The following is a 19576-nucleotide window of genomic DNA, read 5'->3' as shown; positions in this document are numbered from 1 at the left end:
ATCAAAGTTCCTCAAGGCGAAGAAGATCAAGATGCTCCAGGATTGGCCAGCCCAGTCACCAGACATGAACATCATTGAGCATATGTGGGGTAGGATGAAAGAGGACGCATGGAAGACGAAACCAAAGAATATTGATGAACTCTGGGAGCCATGCAAGACTGCTTTCTTAGCTATTCCTGATGACTTCGTCAATAAATTGTATGAATCCTTGCCAAACCGCATGGATGCAGTCCATCAAGCTCATGGAAGTCATACAAGATATTAAATTTGGATCTCACAGCACCACAACTTAATTTGCTGACATATTTTTGTATTTGCAGTAAATTTGTTCAATTTCTGTATAGGCGACAAAACTTTTGTCTTGCCAAAATTTGACCTTTCTGTCTTGATTAAATGACAAATATTTTTTCTATGAAAATTCTTTATTTCAGTGCATTAAACATCATTTGGGAGGGTTTTAGCTTTTCATATGAGCTATTTCTAACACCAATTAATTAATTAAAAGTCAGGTTAATATCAGGTATTTCTAGAAAATAGATAAGCGACAAGACTTTTGTCAGGGACTGTAGAGGGGTCAGAGAGCTCTCAGATTTCATCAAAAATATTTTAATTTGTGTTCCGAAGATGAAAGAAGGTCTTATGGGTTTGGAACGACATGAGGGTGAGGAATAAATGACAGAATTTTCATTTCTGTGTGAACTAAAGCCAAAAATTATACTTTGTTTTTTATGTGTACGTGAATGCACAGCCTTGTAAAGTATACTACTTTTGACTTACACATATACAGACCTTAGAATTGCATGAAACCGCATGCACAGAATTGAGCAATCTCTCGCCATGACATGAGTTATAACCGCTAATCTATATGACTCTATTTAGATCAGTGGTTACAACCCATGTAAATACTGCAAGAAAATAAAATGCGTGTGTGCAATCCGGCGAGGGTGAGTAAAGACGATTTTTATTTTTGTATGACCTATCCTACACACCAGCAGTGACGACCCAGCGCTTCAAGTGGCGCTATTGAGCAGTTGTGACCCTAAAAAAGTAAACAGAAGAAGAGGTGCAAGGTACACGAGATGAACTGTGTTAAGTGTTATAACCGTAACAAAAAAAATTACTAACCACTTGCAAAAATGCACCCAATCTACTTAAATGCATGCAGCTGTCTTCTCAACAAAAGCTGAAATGAAAAACACACGATGAAAACATCGGCAAAATGAAAAAAGTAATCATAGGAATTGGTGGGTGAGTAAACACTAAACGGTTTATTTCCCATGTCCTGTCCCATCATATGTGAATTATGAAATGATGTAACAGGATGACAAATGGAGGAAAGACCACTCTGAGTAAAAGCCTTCAGGAGCTTCTGTGTAATAGCTGTGTTATTTCTCAAGACGACTTCTTCAAGGTAGGCTACCACACCCGCTTTATATTAATTCATTTGCAATTCTTTATTTAAGTAGGTCATTTAGACCCAAAGCATAGCTGACGAATCCTAATTAATTTGTGTCTATTACTCAGGATGACTCTGTGGTCTCTACTGATATCAATGGCTTTAAGCAATATGACAGTAAGAACAGTTCTCTTATTCTCTCAGAAATTAATGTTACAATGGTGTATTTTATATCACAATTATATATATATATATATATATATATATATATATATATATATATATATATATATATATATATATATATATAGACAATTTTTAGTATGTGGCTTCCTTTTATGGTCAATACATCATCAGTTCATCTTAGGAATGACTGATGAGTCATTTGAGCATTCCCCTTCCAGAACAGTGGCAATGTCTGTGATGCTGGTGGAGGAAAACTTTTTTTTGGGCTTGATGTTTCTTTTTAGTTACTGATGGCTGGAATGCAACTTAATTCACAAATGCCAGCTTGCATGGAGTGATTCCTGAGACTCCTGTAGCTTCATATACCTGTTTGCTGCTCAATAGTAATTTTAATAAAAAAAATATATATTTTTTTAAATCAAACTTTCCTTAAAATCCTTAATGAAATCAAAATTGCATTGACCTAAGAAGACCTAAAAAAAAAAACTTAATAAACCTGTCTGAGACGGTTATCTAAAAATATGAGCAATAAAAATAATACAAATAATGATAATAATACTGAAAAACTAATATCTGAATGTTTATTGCACTAAACTTCCTACTGATATGTAACTTACATAATCATTTAGAATATGGTGTATGGGTGTGAAACCTCCAACACAATATTGGCCAATGTTTGAGTTTTTGAGTTGCATTGTCCAACCCCTATATATATATATATATATATATATATATATATATATATATATATATATATATATATATATATATATATATATATATATATATATAAAATATTATATTTTTTTACAAATGAAAAGTGTGTGTGTAGATAACCTTTTGTGTTTTTATATTAATGTGACTAATAATAATAATTATGATTTATTACTGCTAAAAATATTTTTAAATAAGAAATATTACCATTACAATAACATTTTCATAATTACAAATAAAAAAGAGTACGTCAGAATAAATATAACAATATAATACTAATACTAATTATTATTATTATTTTTGTCATATTTTACAGAAAACATTTTACACAACAAATAAAAAAAAAAAACAATTAATATGCAGACAGCCTATGACTAAAAAACATTAGAAAGGTCTAAGCCTAAGGAGTTATTCTTAAAGTCTGTCTTTAATATGAGATATGAACCTCTTGTGCATCCACTGTGGGGGGAAAAAAACTCCTGTACATTGAAGAAAAACATGGATTGTCCAACAAATTTATAATTTTTTAAAGTTTATTAAGTTTTAAAATGTATTAAGCATTATTTTCTTATTATTGATTACCCAAAAGTTTTTAATTCATACTTTCCGTATGAATTAAAAACTTTTGGGTAATCAATAATAAGAAAATAATGCTTAATAGCCAGAGGGCGCCCTCGAGCGGAAAACGCCACATTTGCCTCAGAGAAGTAATTGGAAATCCATGATGTGAAGCTAACGCGGTGTAAACAGAAGATAGAGACGCTTTGATTAAACATGAAGACAATAAACACGACTGCAGCAAAATATGGTGTATTTGAGTTCTTCAAGCCGTCATGGGTATTTTCATAATATTAAAGTGTATTATAATGCAGTGCTGATTGAGATAGAATAACGCATCGTCTGCCTCACTCTGAAGCCACATCAGCTCACACACACTCGACTGACGATGAAGTGAGGTAAAACATGTTATTAATTAAACGTTGTCTTTTGTTGAAGAGGTTTATGAACGCTTCACTAGTTTGTGAAGATGTTTGATTCGTGTTGCTTTTTCAGACGCAGGTTATAAGGGACTCAAACTCGCAGTCTTTTTAGACAGAACAGCGTTTATCACAGAGCCGCTCTTCGCTAACACACTGGGCATTTATTTATTTCATTAAAATCGCAGCCTTTGAGTTTTCATAATCGCACACAAGCCAAATTGCGATTGCGGTTCGATTTCGATTAATCGTGCAGTCCTAAAATGTATGTATGTATGTATATATATATATATATATATATATATATATATATATATATATATATAATATATCATTCAATTAATTATTGGGTCAATATATAATTGAGGGAGTTTTCATGTCCATGAGATTTATTTCGCAAACGTGCTTATTAAAATAAAATTTAAAAAGTCTCCAGTGTTCTTCATGATCTTGTCTTTACAGATTCCATAGTTAATTATTATGGAAATAATTATTTATTTATAAAAATTCACTAGATATCCCTAAAATGTCAACTAAATAACCGTCCGAAATGAATTACAACCACAATCTCATTACCTAAAAAAACATTTAAAAAACTTATTCAAAAACAGTTGTAATTATATTATTTACATTAAGTTGATGTAAATGTGAACAATGTGTCTTTTTGGGCAATGTGTCACATTTTCAATAGAAATTGACAAATTGAATATGTGTCCGAGAAGTTGCTGTCATCTAAGTTACCCATAGCAAATACACCCCTCAAGGAAGAGTGTGTTTTCCAAATCACATGACCTGCTCCACATTATGTCATTTTCTCCTGAAGAGAAAACTAGCAAGACTCCAAGGTATGTTCTCCCTCCACATTTGCAGTTATTTCACTTAAAGTAGTGCTTGGGGCAAATGTGTACTTATCATATGTCAACAATGTTACTACAATGAATTCATAAATAACTTTGAATTTCAATTTTACTCAGTTGTACATATAATTTTTAGAAGAACCTCTCCGTAAAATGCCATTTGGTGTCTGGTCCTAGGCAACCATTTTGATTTTATCCCTAAAAACAGCAAAAATGTCAACAAGGTTACCAGTCACCTATGTTACTCTGCAAATGTAACTTAGTTGACCAAGAGTAACATAGTTGACATTCATGACATGTTCTCATAGTTTTCAGGAGTTCATTTAATATTCTTATTGTACAGTAACTATAAAAGACTTTGTAATAAATATTATAAAAGTAAACTTGTTTTTAAGCAAATGCCACGATTATCTGCTGCAGAAAAGCAGCGCCGTTACACAATCGTTAATATTGGCCAATGCGTGATGATGCGCTATGGTATCCATTTGAGGATGTGCTCAGGTTGATTCCTGCCTCACAGCTCGTGACAGCACGTCATGTTGAAATAAAAAGAGATGTGTGGGAAGATATTGCCAAATCATATCTTCATCACTAAGGACATGCACACACACACGCTAACAAACACGTGGCACAAGCATACGGTCAAGCACACACACATATAGACACCATACTTGTATAGTCCAGGTGACAGAAAGTAAAAATCCTGCCATGTTTTTGGATCTGCCTCTACATCTAGAAGAGTTGCTTTCATTAATGAGCTCATCTATCTGGTAGAGGTGATGGTTGGAACAGCGGCTGGACAGGATTTCTGGCACCTGGGCTACTTTCTGGCACCTGGACTAACACCTCTGATATACACACACGCACAGATAAAGACACGTTTTTTATGTTTTTTTTGTGACATATGGGGACATTCCATAGGCGTAATGGTTTTTATACTGTACAAACCATATTTTCTATCCCCTTACACTGTCCCTACCCCTAAACCTACCCATCACAGGAAACATTCTGCATTTTTACTTTTTTTGGGTAAAACTCATCCTGTATGATTTATAAGCATTTTGAAGTGTGGGGACATGGCCAATGTCCTCATATTTCACCCTCTCCTTGTAATACCTATATGTCATACCCATGTCATTATACACATTTTTGTCCTCATATGTCACAAAAACATGCTCAAAACAAAACACACAGACACACAGACACACACACACACACACACACACACACACACACACACACACACACACACACACACACACACACACACACACACACACACACACACACACACACACAAAGATTACTTGATTGAGCTTGACAAAGTCATTGAAAAAAAAAAACATAATTGGCCATGCTCTTGGGTTACAAAATGGGGAGTGTGTTCTGTCTCCGCCGGTTTCATGGACGCCTGGAAGTTGGAGGGTTATGCAAATGTTTTACTTGGGTTCTGACATTTGAATGTTTTTGAGATACAACTGTTTGCACTATTACAATTTTGATCCAATGCAGCACACTTATTCTGTTAACCAACAGAATAAAACACTATTTGGTTATTGTTACTTATTGCAGTGCACTATTATTTTTTTCATTCCACAAACAAGATTTTCAAAATGTTTACATGGTGGAATTTTTGTGTAAGTGCTTTTTTTGATACTTTTGTTGTTTTTGTTGTTTTCTATGTTAGGATCTCTTGCTTATGATTAAAACACTCACCAAAAGGATTATTAGGACACCATACTAATACTGTGTTTGACCCCCTTTCGCCTTCAGAACTGCCTTAATTCTACCTGGCATTGATTCAACAAGGTGCTGAAAGCATTCTTTAGAAATGTTGGCCCATATTGATAGGATAGCATCTTGCAGTTGATGGAGATTTGTGGGATGCACATCCAGGGCACGAAGCTCCCGTTCCACCACATCCCAAAGATGCTCTAATGGGTTGAGATCTGGTGACTGTGGCGGCCATTTTAGTACAGTCAACTCATTGTCATGTTCAAGAAACCATGATTGGAGCTTTGTGACATGGTGCATTATCCTGATGGAAGTAGTCATCAGAGGATGGGTACATGGTGGTCATAAAGGGATGGACATGGTCAGAAACAATGCTCAGGTAGGCCGTGGCATTTAAACGATGCCCAATTGGCACTAAGTGACTCTACCATCTGAATGTCTCAACAGATATCGAGACTCATCAGACCAGGCAACATTTTTCCAGTCTTCAACTGTCTAATTTTTGTGAGCCTGTGCAAATTTTCGCCTCTTTTTCGTATTTGTAGTGTAGATGAGTGGTACCCGGTGGGGTCTTCTGCTGTTGTAGCCCATCCGCCTAAAGGTTGTGTGTGTTGTGGCTTCACAAATGCTTTGCTGCATACCTCGGTTGTAACGAGTGGTTATTTCAGTCAAAGTTGCTCTTCTATCAGCTTGAATCAGTCGGCCCATTCTCCTCTGACCTCTAGCATCAGCAAGGCATTTTCGCCCACAGGACTGCCGCATACTGGATGTTTTTCCCTTTTCACACCATTCTTTGTAAACCCTAGAAATGGTTGTGTGTGTAAATCCCAGAAACTGAGCAGATTGTGAAATACTCAGACCGGCCCGTCTGGCACCAACAACCATGCCACGCTCAAAATTGCTTGTAGTAAATCACCTTTTTTTCACATTCTGACATTCAGTCTGGAGTTCAGGAGATTTTCTTGACCAGGACCACACCCCTAAATGCATTGAAGCAACTGCCATGTGATTGGTTGATTAGAAATTTGCATTAATGAGAAATTGAACAGGTGTTCCTAGTAATCCTTTAGGTGAGTGTATGTGCTTGTTAATAAAGTTGTGATTGATCCTTGTAAACTGATGTGCGTCTGTATTTCTCCTTTATGTCATGAAAAATTCAACAGGTCTTGATTAAATACAATAAAAGATTAGCTAATATATAATAATTGATATAGTTTAGGATTGTTTTTGTTAAATACATCATCCTACTTTGTCATGTCCAGTCAACTATGTTACTTTTGTCAACTATGATACTGGGCTGTCAATTAAGTTACCATTATGTTTTTTAAAAAATATATGTATTTTAATGGTTCCCTAATCTCCAAGTAAATATTTAGAAACTGAGTAGCTGTCAAATATATACCTCAGCATAATTTAATCAAAAAAATTATCATAAATCTAGCAGTTTGGAAAAAAAATATACAGACCGGTTACTTCAGAACTTGAAATTAAGGGTTTTAATTGAACAAAATGTGTATTTTCTAAATTAATAGGGTATTTGAATTGAAAAGGTAGGTAAATAGACACATATTCTTCCAAGAGTAATGATTTTTTTAAATGTCTGCCATTTACTTAAAGTTAAAACGTATTGGTTTTGTCCGTAACATAGTTGACCAAATAATGACTAAACTTTTTGTTTTTAAAACTAAATATCTGAAATAAATTATGCCTGAGCTTGGCAATGAATAAAAACAAAATATTTCAGGGATGATTTATCAGGAAAGATAATAATATTTTGTAAATAAATATATTTTTTCCCAGAATTTTTCAAACTCAAAATCTCCCACAATTATATATTGACCCTATTATTTTTTTAAAATCTAAACTCCTGCAGGTTTGGATGCCCTGCATATGGACAGGATGATGGGAGACATTGGCTTGTGGCAGGAGGATCCTGACAACTTCATGATATCTCGTGGTTGTGCAGTGAAATCCACAGCATCAGAGCCACCCAGTGTGTTTGTTCTTATAGTGGAGGGATTTCTCATTTTTAATCATAGGTAATGTTTTATTTTGATTGTTTAATTCAGATTTTAGTTCAACAGACTACCTTTTATGTAAGATAAAGACATAAAAGAGTTTTGAAAACTCTGGAAAGCTTTTTTTTTAATGTTTCTATTTTTGTTTTAGAGGTCTCCTATACAAAAGGATTACATGCATCAAAGGTCAAAAAACATTTCACATCCAGTGTGTTTATTTCACACGTTTAGTGTGAGCCGTCAAATCGCAGCTTGAACATCAGACTGTGAGCACATAAATAGTGAGCGTTTTGATTTACTCGTACGGTTAGAGTTGGTATTTAACAAAAATATTGCTGAAATTGCACATTGAATGCCAGGCTTAATATATCCCACTTTTTGCCATGTGCCAGTGTAACGAGATCATCAATGTTATTCACTTCACCTGTCAGTACGCCAAATCATAATTTGGGTATAGATTGTGTCATCATGTACAGATGCTTTATTTCTCGTGATTGAACAGTTTAAAGGGTTAGTTCACCCAGAGATGAAAATTCTGTCATTAATTTCTTACCCTCATATCGTTCAGCAACCGTAGGACCTCTGTTCATTTTCGGAATACAAATGAAGATATTTTTGTTGAAATCCGATGGCTCAGAAAGGCCTCCATTGGACACAATGTAATTTACTCTCTCAAGACTCATAAAAGGCACTAAAGCCGTCATAACAAAGCCCATCTCACTACAGTGGTTCTACAATGATTTTATGATGTGACGGAAACAAATGTTGTGTGGAAAAAACCCTAAATAACCCTAATGATGGCCGATTTCAAAACACATCTTCCTGAAGCCTCTGAGCTTTAGCGGTTCGGATCGCCAAAGTCACGTGATTTCAGCAGTTTGGTGGTTTTACACGCGATCCGAACCGCTGAATTCACTGTAGTGAGATGGGCCTTGTAACAACACCTTTAGTACCTTTTATGGGTCTTGAGAGAGGAAATGACATTGTGGCCAATTGAGGCCTTTCTGAGCCATCGGATTTCAACAAAAATATCTTCATTTGTGTTCCAAAGAGGTCTTACGGAGTCTGGATTGGCATGAGGGTGAGTAATTAATGACATAATTTTCAGGGTGAACTAACCCTTTAATGTGTTTTCATGTATCTATGTTGTACTTCCAGGCCTCTTAATAGCTTGTTCAACAAGAAGTATTTCCTGCAGATCCCTTATGAGACATGCAAGGAGAGAAGAAGGTAGGAACAAGACTCTTGTTAGATGAGTTTGATGAATATCTGTGTTTTGATGGAGACTAGCACCTTTATCTCTTTCTGATTGATAGCTTAAGAGTCTATGTGCCTCCAGATCCACCAGGCTACTTTGATGGGTATGTTTGGCCCATGTACGTGAAAAACAGAAAAGCGATGGAAGAAAATGTACATGACATAGGTACTGTAATATTTTAATATAATGAGCACTTAATTCATCTTTATTGTGGTGAATTGTGTAAGTGTGGCTGAGAGCCTTTGCACTTTGTACAGTGTTTCTGGATGGCACACAGAAAAGAGAGACGATACTCTCAGCAGTTCTTGCAGACATTCAGAAAATTGTTATGGTAACACGGAGATGAGTTTTCATGTGAGTAATTCAGCACAAATATCACAGCGTACTTAGATTATTTTGCAATTAACATAATTTCTTTCTCTCTTTGAATTGAATTCCTAGATTGCGACGATTGTTCCTAGACCAACATTTCAAGCTTACTGTTTCAGCATGTATACTATAAATACAGTGTTCATCAGAACATTCATTAATGTCTTATTTCACTTTCTTCATTAAAGTCTATTTTGACGCAAACTATGTGATTTGTCGTACAACAATCTAAAACACATCAAAATTAGTGAATGAACAGATTTCACTTGATAGATTTCACTTTTGCTATTTCTTAGCAAAATCAGGACCAAAGCACATACATTGCCGGGAAAAATATGCTCAAAGCTTGACAATAGAGACGATAAAAAACAAAAGATCCTGCACGCTGAACGTAACTCATGTGCGAGTACTATTACGTTTTTTGCATATTTTTGGAGCTATGGTGTGTCGACCTTTTCGCGTGTGAGCGGCAGCGAGTCATGTTTGCAGTCCAAATAGCTCAATATGAGAGGCAACGTGAAACGCAAAGAAGTGAAATAGTGTCATGTTTTAAAAAAGTCGCTTGATGAAGTGGTGGAAATAACAGATGATGGACACCATGCGGTAAAAAACAAAAAAAATTTAGTTACACCGACCATAAATGTAGTGTGAACCCTCAAAATACTGCATTAACACGTCAGTTTAAATATATGTGTGTGTGGTTTGGGTTTCAGAGATGTTTAGATAACTATAAGAGTTTGCATGTTCCCTTGAACTTAGATCTAAAAAACTGATTCCCAAAAAGTTGGGACACTGTACAAATTGTGAATAAAAAAGCAATGCAATAATTTACAAATCTCATAAACTTATATTTGATCCACAATAGAATATAGATAAAGTATAAAATGTTGAAAGTGAGACATTTTGTAATGTCATGCCAAATATTGCCTCATTTTGGCTTTCATTAGAGCTACACATTCCCAAAAAGTTGTGAAAGGTAGCCAAAAGAGGCTGGAAAATTTAAATGTACATATAAGAAACAGCTGGAGGATCAATTACAATTTGCAACTTATTAGGCCAATTGCAGGGTATCCACGGGGTCTTGAAAAGTATTAAAAGGTGATAAATCAATTTTGGGAAAATTAAGACCTTTATAAAGTATTAAAAAGTCTTATCACAGCTTTATAAAGTCTTAGATTTTGAAAGTATTTTGTTCAAGCTTTGTCAAAAGAGTTTGACTCCAAAAAGTATTTATGAATATATATATTTTCATCCCCATAAGTATTAAAAAACAACAGTTAGTCTGAGATCGGCTCGGAGCGCGCGCGCCAGGGATGGAAATTAGCACCGCCACCAGCCAAATGCGGCTGCTTTTGAATTGTGGCGGGTAAAATCGCCACCTACCGAGCTGTTTCACCTCTTTGTAAACTTTGTTCAATGCATGCGAGTGCTGCCGTATGCGCATATGACCAGTCGTTTTCTTCGTCATCACTCGCGTGAAGACGCACTGTGAGACTTGCACGCTCTGAGAGAAGATCTGACGCTGTGCATCATCCGAGAGCGCGTGCTTGTCTCACAGCGCGCAAATATTGAGTTCTCCTTCAAGTCTTGCGCTTAAACGGACAAACTCACACAAGAAACTATGTCAACATGTCCATCTTGGGGAGTATCCTAGCAGACATAGTCTGAATATGCCTTAAGTGAACTGTATAGTATGCACAGTCGAGAAAGACGAGCATATCCCTGCATCAGGTCTTAAAGGCGCAGTAGCCTTTACTGCTGCCTGAGGGATGTCCTTATATTTAGTTTGACACTCTTGATTGAATAGCTTTTGTAAGTTTAATAAGGATTAATCTTTCATTTAAACAGTTAAATATGCAGTTATTTTACATTTGAACTTATTCAATTTCTGTACCTTTCTGCAGGCCAGTAAGCATGCACATTATCATTTAATGTACACATGAGTGAGGTCGAGTTAAACATTTTAGTTTGAATTAAATTTTTCGGCTTTGGTTTCTTCTTTTTGGTTTCGGCCAAGAATTTTGATTTCGTTGCATCCCTACTGACAATGTTGTCAACACTAATGTGTCGCCCTCCATACGTTGCGAAACAGATATGCAATATAAACGATACAAAATTAGCATACGATAGAGATTTTAAGTCTAAATTCGACTACAACTGTTTATTAAAGGTTTGTTGTCGATTAGAACTTGAAGTGCGGTGAGGTCTTAAAATATTTTGAGTAGTCTTTAAAAAGTTAAAAAGGTATTGAAATTAACTTCAGGATTCCTGCATATACCCTGAATTGGCAACATGATTGGGTATAAAAAGAGCCTCTCAGAAGTCAAGATGGGCAGAGGATCACCAATTCCCCCAAAACTGCAGTGAAAATAGTCAAACAATATCAGAAATGAGTTTCTCAGAGAAAAATTGCAAAGAGTTTGAATTTATCATCTTCAGTGCTTAATATCATCCAAAGATTCAGAGAATCTGGAACAATCTCTGCGTAAGAGTCAAGGCCGGAAAACCATACTGGATGTCCATGGTCTTTGGGAACTTAGACGGCACACTGCATCACATAGGCCTACAGGAATGCTACTGTAACGGAAATCTCTACATGGGCTCAGGAATACTTTCAGAAAACATTGTCTGTGAACACAATCCACCGTGCCATTTGCCGTTGCCGGCTAACAATCTATAGGTCAAAAAAGAAGCCATATCTAAACATGATCCAGAAGCACTGGTGTTTTCTCTGGGCTAAGGCTCATTTAAAATGGACTGTGGAAAAGTGGAAAACTGTTCTGTGGTCAGACGAATCAAAATTTGAAGTTTAGATTTTAGATATGTTTAAAGGGATAGTTCACCCAAAAATGAATATTCTGTCATCATTTACTCTGGGAAAAATGGGGGGGTAAATACTATGGTTAGTAGTTTTTTTTTTAGTCAGTGGTCGTTCTATCTGCTTGGTTAAACATTCTTTAAAATATCATCTTTTGTGTTCAGCAGAAGAAAGAAACTCATAGAGGTTTAGAACAACATGGGGGTGAGTAAATGACAGAATTTAAAGTTTTGGCTGAACTATCCCTTTAAGATCTACATTATCTGTCTTACTAAGGAGGACTTCTATTACGGGTATTGAAGGGGAAAGCTTAATTTTGGATTTGCTTTGCAGATACAAATTTTACAGTCTATTAGCACCTCCGAAGAGGCATTAAGGTCTGTAAATAATTGTAAAAGGTTCACTATGTAGTATTTATCCAAAAAATATCCAAAAACCACTAGGCCAGTGTTATATATTTTGTTCAGTTGAGTACCTACAATATCCCAAATGTTTACAACTCTTTGTAAATTGTGAGAAAATTGCTATTTTAACCAAGGACCGGGACGTGTCAGCATAGCGCCCAGTAGCCGTGCTCAGCTTCGCAACACCTGCTCCTGCTCTGCTTCATACTACAGCAACGTTAATAACCGCATTCATGAAGGTTATTTCTGCCCGTGTCTTATTTTCCACCGGCTGTGAGGTGAAGACCACATGTCCCAAGATACTGCGCTCAAACTTTGCGTCATCAAACTACACCTTTGTTTTGAATAGGCGCCCTCCAGTGGACAGAAGGTTGCATAGTGCACCTTTAACTGTTAGTAGTATGAGTGTTTTGTGTAATATACTGTGTACTTTAATAATAATGCAACAGAATGAGAGAGTTTGTGAATGAGATTTTAATTTTTTTTGGAGTGAAAAGGGACATAATCTACATCATAAACCATCAGTAAAGTTTGGCCATCATTTCTACGGGGTACACTACATTCTGTGTCAACATCTTAAAGGGTTAGTTCACCCAAAAATGAAATTGATGTCATTAATGACTAATGTGACATACTAAAAGTAATACTGACAGAATTCAAATTTTCGGTTGAACTATATGGCATATGTAGCATTTTCAATATGCAACTTAAAGGATGTTACCGTGAGTCTTGCTGCATAATGTCCTGTTTACACAGTTTGCATTTTTCCATTCAGTTGAAGCTCATCACCTCAATCGATATGTGAAATTAACTGAATGACTGTGTTTACTCGTTCAAAAGATGGACGCTTGGAAATGTTTTTGCTTGCTGACTTAAAAGTATTCTGACTAAGATGTCAGTGACATCAGAGGTTGTGGGCTGGAGCACATGTATATATACACGTCAAATGCAGACACACATTCAGTTTTAGTTTCCTGTGTTTATATTGAGGACTCTGATTAAGATACACTTATGGCAATAACAATGAGATCTCTGCAAGTCATTTTGTTGTTGGTTGTTCTTTGTCTGAGCAATCTTGTTGCAAGTGCAGGTTAGTGCTTTGAGTTTCCTCTAATATACATTTTAGTCATTTGTTACATCAGTATTTATTAGTTTAGATTTGACATACTTAAGACAGTGATACATTTCTTTTCACTTCATATTTAAGAGTGCATCCAAAATGTCACCTGACAGTTTAAAAACTTTAAAATTGAACATGGCTCAAGATTAAATGGACAGTACATTTTCACCTAAAAAATGTAATTCTGTCATCATTTAAACATTCTCATGTCATTCCAAACCTGTATTACTTTATTTCTTCTGTGGAACATAAAGGAAGATATTTTTGAAGAATGTCTCAAGATATTTTTGAAGAATGACAATTTAAGGCAAAGGCCACCAAAACTGTTTGGTTTTGAACATTCTTCAAATTTTCTTCTTTTATGTTCCACAGAAGAAAGTGTTTAAGATGACATAAGGAACAAAAAATGTAAATGTTTTATCTCTTTAAGGCATGAAAACACAAAATGATAAAAAAAATAGCTGACATACTGCAGGTCTTATAAGGTACATTCATCTGTGCTGTCAAGGTGCTGGTTTAGGTGTCTCATTTAGTGCCAGGAAAACCTGATTCTTCTATGTTCTCTTGACTTCTGTTTTTACTGATCCAGACTTTCTTTAAATCATTTTTAGATATGATCAAATATAATGGTGACAATTGCACAATTGTGTGTGAAGCACCTAAGGAAGACGCGCTGGGTGTGAATCTCTACAGACGGCGTTCATATCAACGTAAAATCTTGTACTACTTTTTTGCAACGGACAAATTAACTGTACCTGATGTCTACAAAAGTCGTGTTAGCATCAAAAATGACAAGAAGACTCTATCTATAGAAATCTTTAACCTACAACTAGAAGACACTGGGGCTTACTGGTGCACCCACAATGTTTACGGTACAGAAAACCCAGTGGAGACGGGTGTTTTTCTTTTGGTTCAAGGTGAGCGAACATTTCTGTTTTTCTTTTTTATTATCATTGAGATTTAATTTTCAACATGTAATTACAGACCATTTAGAATTCAAGATACATGTAGTGATAAATATCATTTAAATATACACTACTGTTCAAAAGTTTGGGGTCAGGAAGGAATTTTTGTAAAATAAAGAAACACTTATTCAATAGGAACAGCTTCATGTTGATCAAAAGGGACATTAAAGATGTTTACTTTTGAACTTTTGTGTTCCTTGAAAAAAATCCTGAAAAAAAGGTTATTGGTTTTCACAAAAATATTAAGCAGCACAACTGTTTTTATCATTGATAATTGTTACATCAATTGAACACCATTAAGAATGTTTCTTGAACAGCAAATCAGCATAAAAAATATATTTTTTTACAATATTACTCTTTTTGCTGTATTTTTAAACAAATAAATTCAGCCTTGGTTGAGCAAACAAGACTTTGAAAAGCATCAAAATCTTACCAACCCCAAGCATTTGAACAGTATTAATTTTTTTCCCGTCCTAAAGGTAAAGCTAGTACAACAGACGTACTTCTTACCTGCCAAATTCAGTACAACAAACTTACATTAAAAGTTTGAGTTTTAATGTAAAAGGTTTTAATCTAAAAAAATTTTTTTGTAATATAGGTTTGAAGCAAGTGATGGACAAATGTGGCTATACTGAAGTTATTTGTATTCTTCTTTATAGAGCCAGAGATCCTTCCAGCCTCTTCCAAAAGTCCTAAGTCCAATGGCATGAATGATTTACTGATACCGGTGATAGCTTTGACGGCTGGCAGTGTGCTGTTACTGTTACTCCTTGTGTTAGTTGTGTGGATGGTGCCCAAGGTGAATGTCATACACCCGTTTGTAAATCTGAAAGTTGTCTGAGATTTGTAAATGCATTGCACATATCCCAACTGGAAAATGCTGATTTTTCTTTGGGTGTATTCTTGGTTATCTCCAGCCATATCTTTACACTTTATCTATGACCGGTACTTTCATCTTATTTTTGAGAGGCATTTTTCAGCAAATGTGTTTGAGTGTACCTTTCTTTTGTTCCAGATAAAGAAACTAATAAGAAGTACGAGAGAAGGAGAGAGAAGATCAAACAATGAGGTGTACGAGGTCATGACCGTTCACCGAAGGAAAGAGTTTACATGATACATCCACATAAATTGGTTTTACTCAGTTATTTTGTATTTTTTCAGCTTTGCAGGATAGTTCAAATCCTTCAGCATTAAGTGAGCATTGTGTTTAATTTGGGCAGTTTTGATTCTCTTTTGCTTAAATATATACAAATTGTAACTTGTGTAATATAATCCACTGTGGATGGTGTTCTTGATGTAAATATTTGAATAACCTCAATGTTTAATTTCAGTAATACAGTGTTTACAGAAATAATTACAAAAGTCACTATGGCAAACAAAAAACAGGATTTGAAAATGTCAACTTAGTTTCAGCGTTTGTGGTCTTGTTCTATCTTGGGGGCTTGCACGGCCTGCTTGAAAGAGACAAGTCTGCAGACTTCCTCCTGTGGTGGAATGTTTATGTCAAGACCCCTTTAGAAGAAACCTGCTCGCTTCTTCCGATAATGCCATGTCTAGTCTCACTTCAGTCCACCTAAATGCACATCTTAGTCAAAGGGCTACAAACAACAACAACAACAAAAAAAAAAACATTTGGGGAAATCTTTTATGACAGTCTTACCAGAAACAAGAGGATATGTGAGAAGATGTGGGTTTAAAAGTGTTTGTCAAATCAGTTGCACATCTAGTTCTGTTTTTAAGTAAAAGATTGTATCTGGGAAATGTAATGTAGCTGCCATCAGAAAAAAACCCTTTTTTAAAAGTATTTTCTGGAAAACAAGAATAAAAAAGTCTATCATTAGGAAACAAGTGTTGGTGTGATGTATTACAGATTTTCTTAATTGTTTACTAAAACCCATTAACCAAAATCCTGAACTAAAACAGCATTTCACACAAGTTTTAAACCAATTTACAAAACTTTAAAGATAAATTCTCAATTTGTGCTGCAGTTGCATGTGTTGAAAGCCCTAGCATTCACAACTTGGCCTGTTGACACGCAATATCCTGAACATAGTACAGCCGCTCTCGTCATGTTCCTATAGCCGCTATAGGTCTCACTGACTCTCACTCAGCAGCTTTAACAAATGTGTTTTTGATAGCAATTGTTTTGTATGTTGGTTCAAACACCTATAGTTTACAGTCCTTTAAAATAAAATTTCAATGTTATATAATTTTACACTGACATGCATACAGACTCAACTATAGGCTATAGTTTCAGTATATATACTGAAGCTAGATTTAAACCAAAATTTTGAACTGTGTTTTCAGACAAGGATGCTTTCTGTAAATTTCAGAGTAGTCTCGTATTTTAAATCTTAAAAATTGTTACAATTTAATTGTATTTGCTAGCCCCAAAATATATATTTTGATAATTTTGTAAGATACATTTTAGAATTTTGCTGTTTTGTGAATTGTTTATAATTATTTACTGTTTAAAAAAGTAGCCGATACTGCTTTTTAACCGTAAAGTATGTGAAAAAAGCTGCAAACCCCCATTTTTTATTTTTTTTTAACTAGACAAACCAGACAACTGATATTTTAATATTACACTGATCAGCCATAACGGTATTACAACTAACAGGTTCAGTGAATAACACTGATTATCTCTTCATCACGGCACCTTTAGTGGGTGGGATATAGGCAGCAAGTGAACATTTTGTCTTCAAAGTATATGTGTTAGAAGCTGGAAATTTGGGCAAGCGTAAGGATTTGAGCGAGTTTGACAAGGGCCAAGGTGTGATGGCTAGACGACTGGGTCAGAGCATCTCCAAAACTGCAGGGTTTTCCAGGTCAGTATCTGTCCAAGGTGGTCCAAGGAAGGAACAGTGGTGAACCAATGACAGGGTCATGGGTGGCCATGGCTTATTGATGCATGTGGAGAATGTAGGCTGGCCCGTGTGTTCTGATCTTATTGATCCATATTGCTAAAGAAGTTGATGCTGGTTCTGATGGAAAGTGTTTAAGAATAAACACAGTGCATCAAAGTTTGCTGTGTATGTGGCTATGTGGTCCACCACTGAAAGAGCCAACGTGTGAGCATGAACCACTTTTTTTTTTATTTTTTTTTTTATTTTTTATTTTTTTAAATAATGTGGATGGCCCGGTGCATGTGTGTCACTTACCTGGGAACATATGGCATCCGGATGCACTATAGGAAGAAGGCAAACCAACGGAGGCAATGTGATGCTTTGGGAAATGTTCTGCTGTGAAACCTTGGTTCCTGCTTTCCATGTGGATGACACGTACCATCTACCAAAACATTGTTGCAGGCCTCTTTCAGCAGGATAATGCACCCTGCCACAAAGCAAAAAATGGTTTTCCTCAAACCAGTAATGGTTTGACATGTTAAACCAGTAATGGTTTGAGGAGCACAACAATGAGTTTAAGGTGTTGAGTTTGTCTCCAAATTCCCCAGATCTCAGTCCAGTCGGGACTGTGCTGAACAAACAAGTTGGATCCTGGAGGCCTCACCTCACAACAGGACATAAAGGATCTGCTGCTAATATCTTGGTGCCAAATACAGCACCTTAAGGGGTCAATTGGAGTCCATGCCTCGATGGGTCAAGGGGTACCAAACACATGTCATAATGTTATGCCTGATCGGTAACAGTTGAGATTTCAGTTCTTTAATGCTGATCTAACCAGCAGAAGACACAAGTTGGGTTTAAATCCCAGTTGCGCAGGTGGGTCACGTTCTAACACTGCCCCTATTAGAACTATGCTATTGTATTCTGTAGGCTACTTTTAAGAATTCTGTTGAGAAACCATGAGAAAAAGGTGAATATAGATAGAGAGTCAATGTTCAGAAATGATAAATTATCATCCATATATATATATATACACACACACACACACACACACACACACACACACACACACATAACTACACTACATGTACCCCACCTATGGGGCATGTTGTCACATTTCACTTCTATTCCTTCAGGGTATAGCCTATCAAGAAAAAAGCATACACTGTATTAATGAAACAAAATCACATAATTGTCCTAGACGAAACTCATGTAGGGAAAAATAAATACTTTGAACCCCAAGTGGATTAACACAAACTTAGAAAGTCAAAAAGTGTTATTGTGCCCCGCCGCAACCACCCCATTTTCCTTTCACAAATTTTAGTTTAAAACCTTGTTTAAAAAACATCTCCATGTTATTTATCAACAAGCCTTTTACTTCCAGCGTCAAACTCTCCTCTACCCCTTAAGGCGGAGTTATCCACAGGTGTGCGTGTGTGTGTGACAGGTAAAACTGGAGGTATATGGGTGTTTCTTACCTATTTAGTTGTTTTAGTATAAGGACGAATTAAACACCTACATTTTGATCGTGGTACATGTGCTTTGCGGAGTTGCCAGAGAGAAATTAAACTCAACGATCGAACATCAGATGTTGCGATCTAAGATACGGACTTACAGTTGAAATTCTCTGGACAAAAAGGACTCGAAGAACATGAAGAAAACATATTCTGGTGAGTAGCTACAGTAATTGAGGCTTCGATGTGATAGCTTGTCTGCTCCCATAATGCTCCCAGAACTTGAAAAGTCATGTAAAAGTGAAAGCAAACTTGAAAAGATCCTTTGCGCTGTGATTGATATATATATATATATATATATATATATATATATATATATATATATATATATATATATATATATATATATATATATATATATATATATATATATATTATATATATATATTTAAAAATTGAC

General features: G+C 35.6%; 3 protein-coding genes across 5 annotated transcripts in view; all 3 read left to right on the top strand.

The window, feature by feature from the left end:
- Window positions 1–743: 743 nt before the first annotated feature.
- On the top strand, window positions 744–9713 carry LOC137041531 (nicotinamide riboside kinase 1-like). Of its 2 annotated transcripts, none has more exons than XM_067417943.1 (8): window positions 744–1244; window positions 1321–1411; window positions 1525–1573; window positions 7738–7903; window positions 9041–9112; window positions 9199–9305; window positions 9398–9494; window positions 9582–9713. In XM_067417943.1, the coding sequence occupies exons 2-7, from the start codon at window positions 1322–1324 to the stop codon at window positions 9484–9486; spliced, it is 573 nt and encodes a 190-aa protein (XP_067274044.1). In that variant the 5' UTR covers window positions 744–1244; window position 1321; the 3' UTR covers window positions 9487–9494; window positions 9582–9713. The 2 variants fall into 2 exon arrangements, with proteins under 2 accessions (XP_067274044.1, XP_067274035.1); XM_067417934.1 differs by having other exon boundaries at window positions 746–1248.
- A 116-nt stretch (window positions 9714–9829) lies between these two features.
- Window positions 9830–16649, top strand: LOC137041520 (uncharacterized). Of its 2 annotated transcripts, XM_067417921.1 has the most exons (5): window positions 9830–13821; window positions 14463–14561; window positions 14664–14768; window positions 15476–15615; window positions 15832–16649. In XM_067417921.1, exons 1-5 carry the CDS (start codon window positions 13743–13745, stop codon window positions 15928–15930), a joined length of 522 nt encoding a protein of 173 aa, XP_067274022.1. In that variant the 5' UTR covers window positions 9830–13742; the 3' UTR covers window positions 15931–16649. The 2 variants fall into 2 exon arrangements, with proteins under 2 accessions (XP_067274022.1, XP_067274014.1); XM_067417913.1 differs by having other exon boundaries at window positions 14463–14768.
- A 2437-nt stretch (window positions 16650–19086) lies between these two features.
- septin9a (septin 9a) overlaps window positions 19087–19576 on the top strand; it is an 87433-nt gene continuing 86943 nt past the window's right edge. The window contains exon 1 of the mRNA XM_067417857.1: window positions 19087–19332. Within this exon, the coding sequence (XP_067273958.1) occupies window positions 19314–19332 (19 nt within the window). The 5' untranslated portion in view covers window positions 19087–19313. The remainder of the gene's footprint in view (window positions 19333–19576) is intronic.

The sequence above is a fragment of the Pseudorasbora parva genome, chromosome 2 (genome assembly GCF_024679245.1).
Source record: "Pseudorasbora parva isolate DD20220531a chromosome 2, ASM2467924v1, whole genome shotgun sequence".
Taxonomy (NCBI): Eukaryota; Metazoa; Chordata; class Actinopteri; order Cypriniformes; family Gobionidae; genus Pseudorasbora; species Pseudorasbora parva.
This window is presented reverse-complemented; position numbering and strand designations above follow the sequence as displayed.

Excerpts from the sequence above, each read along its gene's own strand:
- LOC137041531 (XM_067417934.1), top strand. The coding sequence starts at position 1,220 with ATGAAAAAAGTAATCATAGGAATTGGTGG. Across the intron at positions 1,249-1,320 it reads GTAATCATAGGAATTGGTGG|GATGACAAATGGAGGAAAGA; the intron begins GTGAGTAAACAC and ends ATGATGTAACAG. Across the intron at positions 1,574-7,737 it reads TGGCTTTAAGCAATATGACA|GTTTGGATGCCCTGCATATG; the intron begins GTAAGAACAGTT and ends AAACTCCTGCAG.
- LOC137041520 (XM_067417913.1), top strand. The coding sequence starts at position 13,743 with ATGGCAATAACAATGAGATCTCTGCAAGTCATTTTGTTGTTGGTTGTT. Across the intron at positions 14,769-15,475 it reads TGTTTTTCTTTTGGTTCAAG|AGCCAGAGATCCTTCCAGCC; the intron begins GTGAGCGAACAT and ends TCTTCTTTATAG. Across the intron at positions 15,616-15,831 it reads TTGTGTGGATGGTGCCCAAG|ATAAAGAAACTAATAAGAAG; the intron begins GTGAATGTCATA and ends CTTTTGTTCCAG.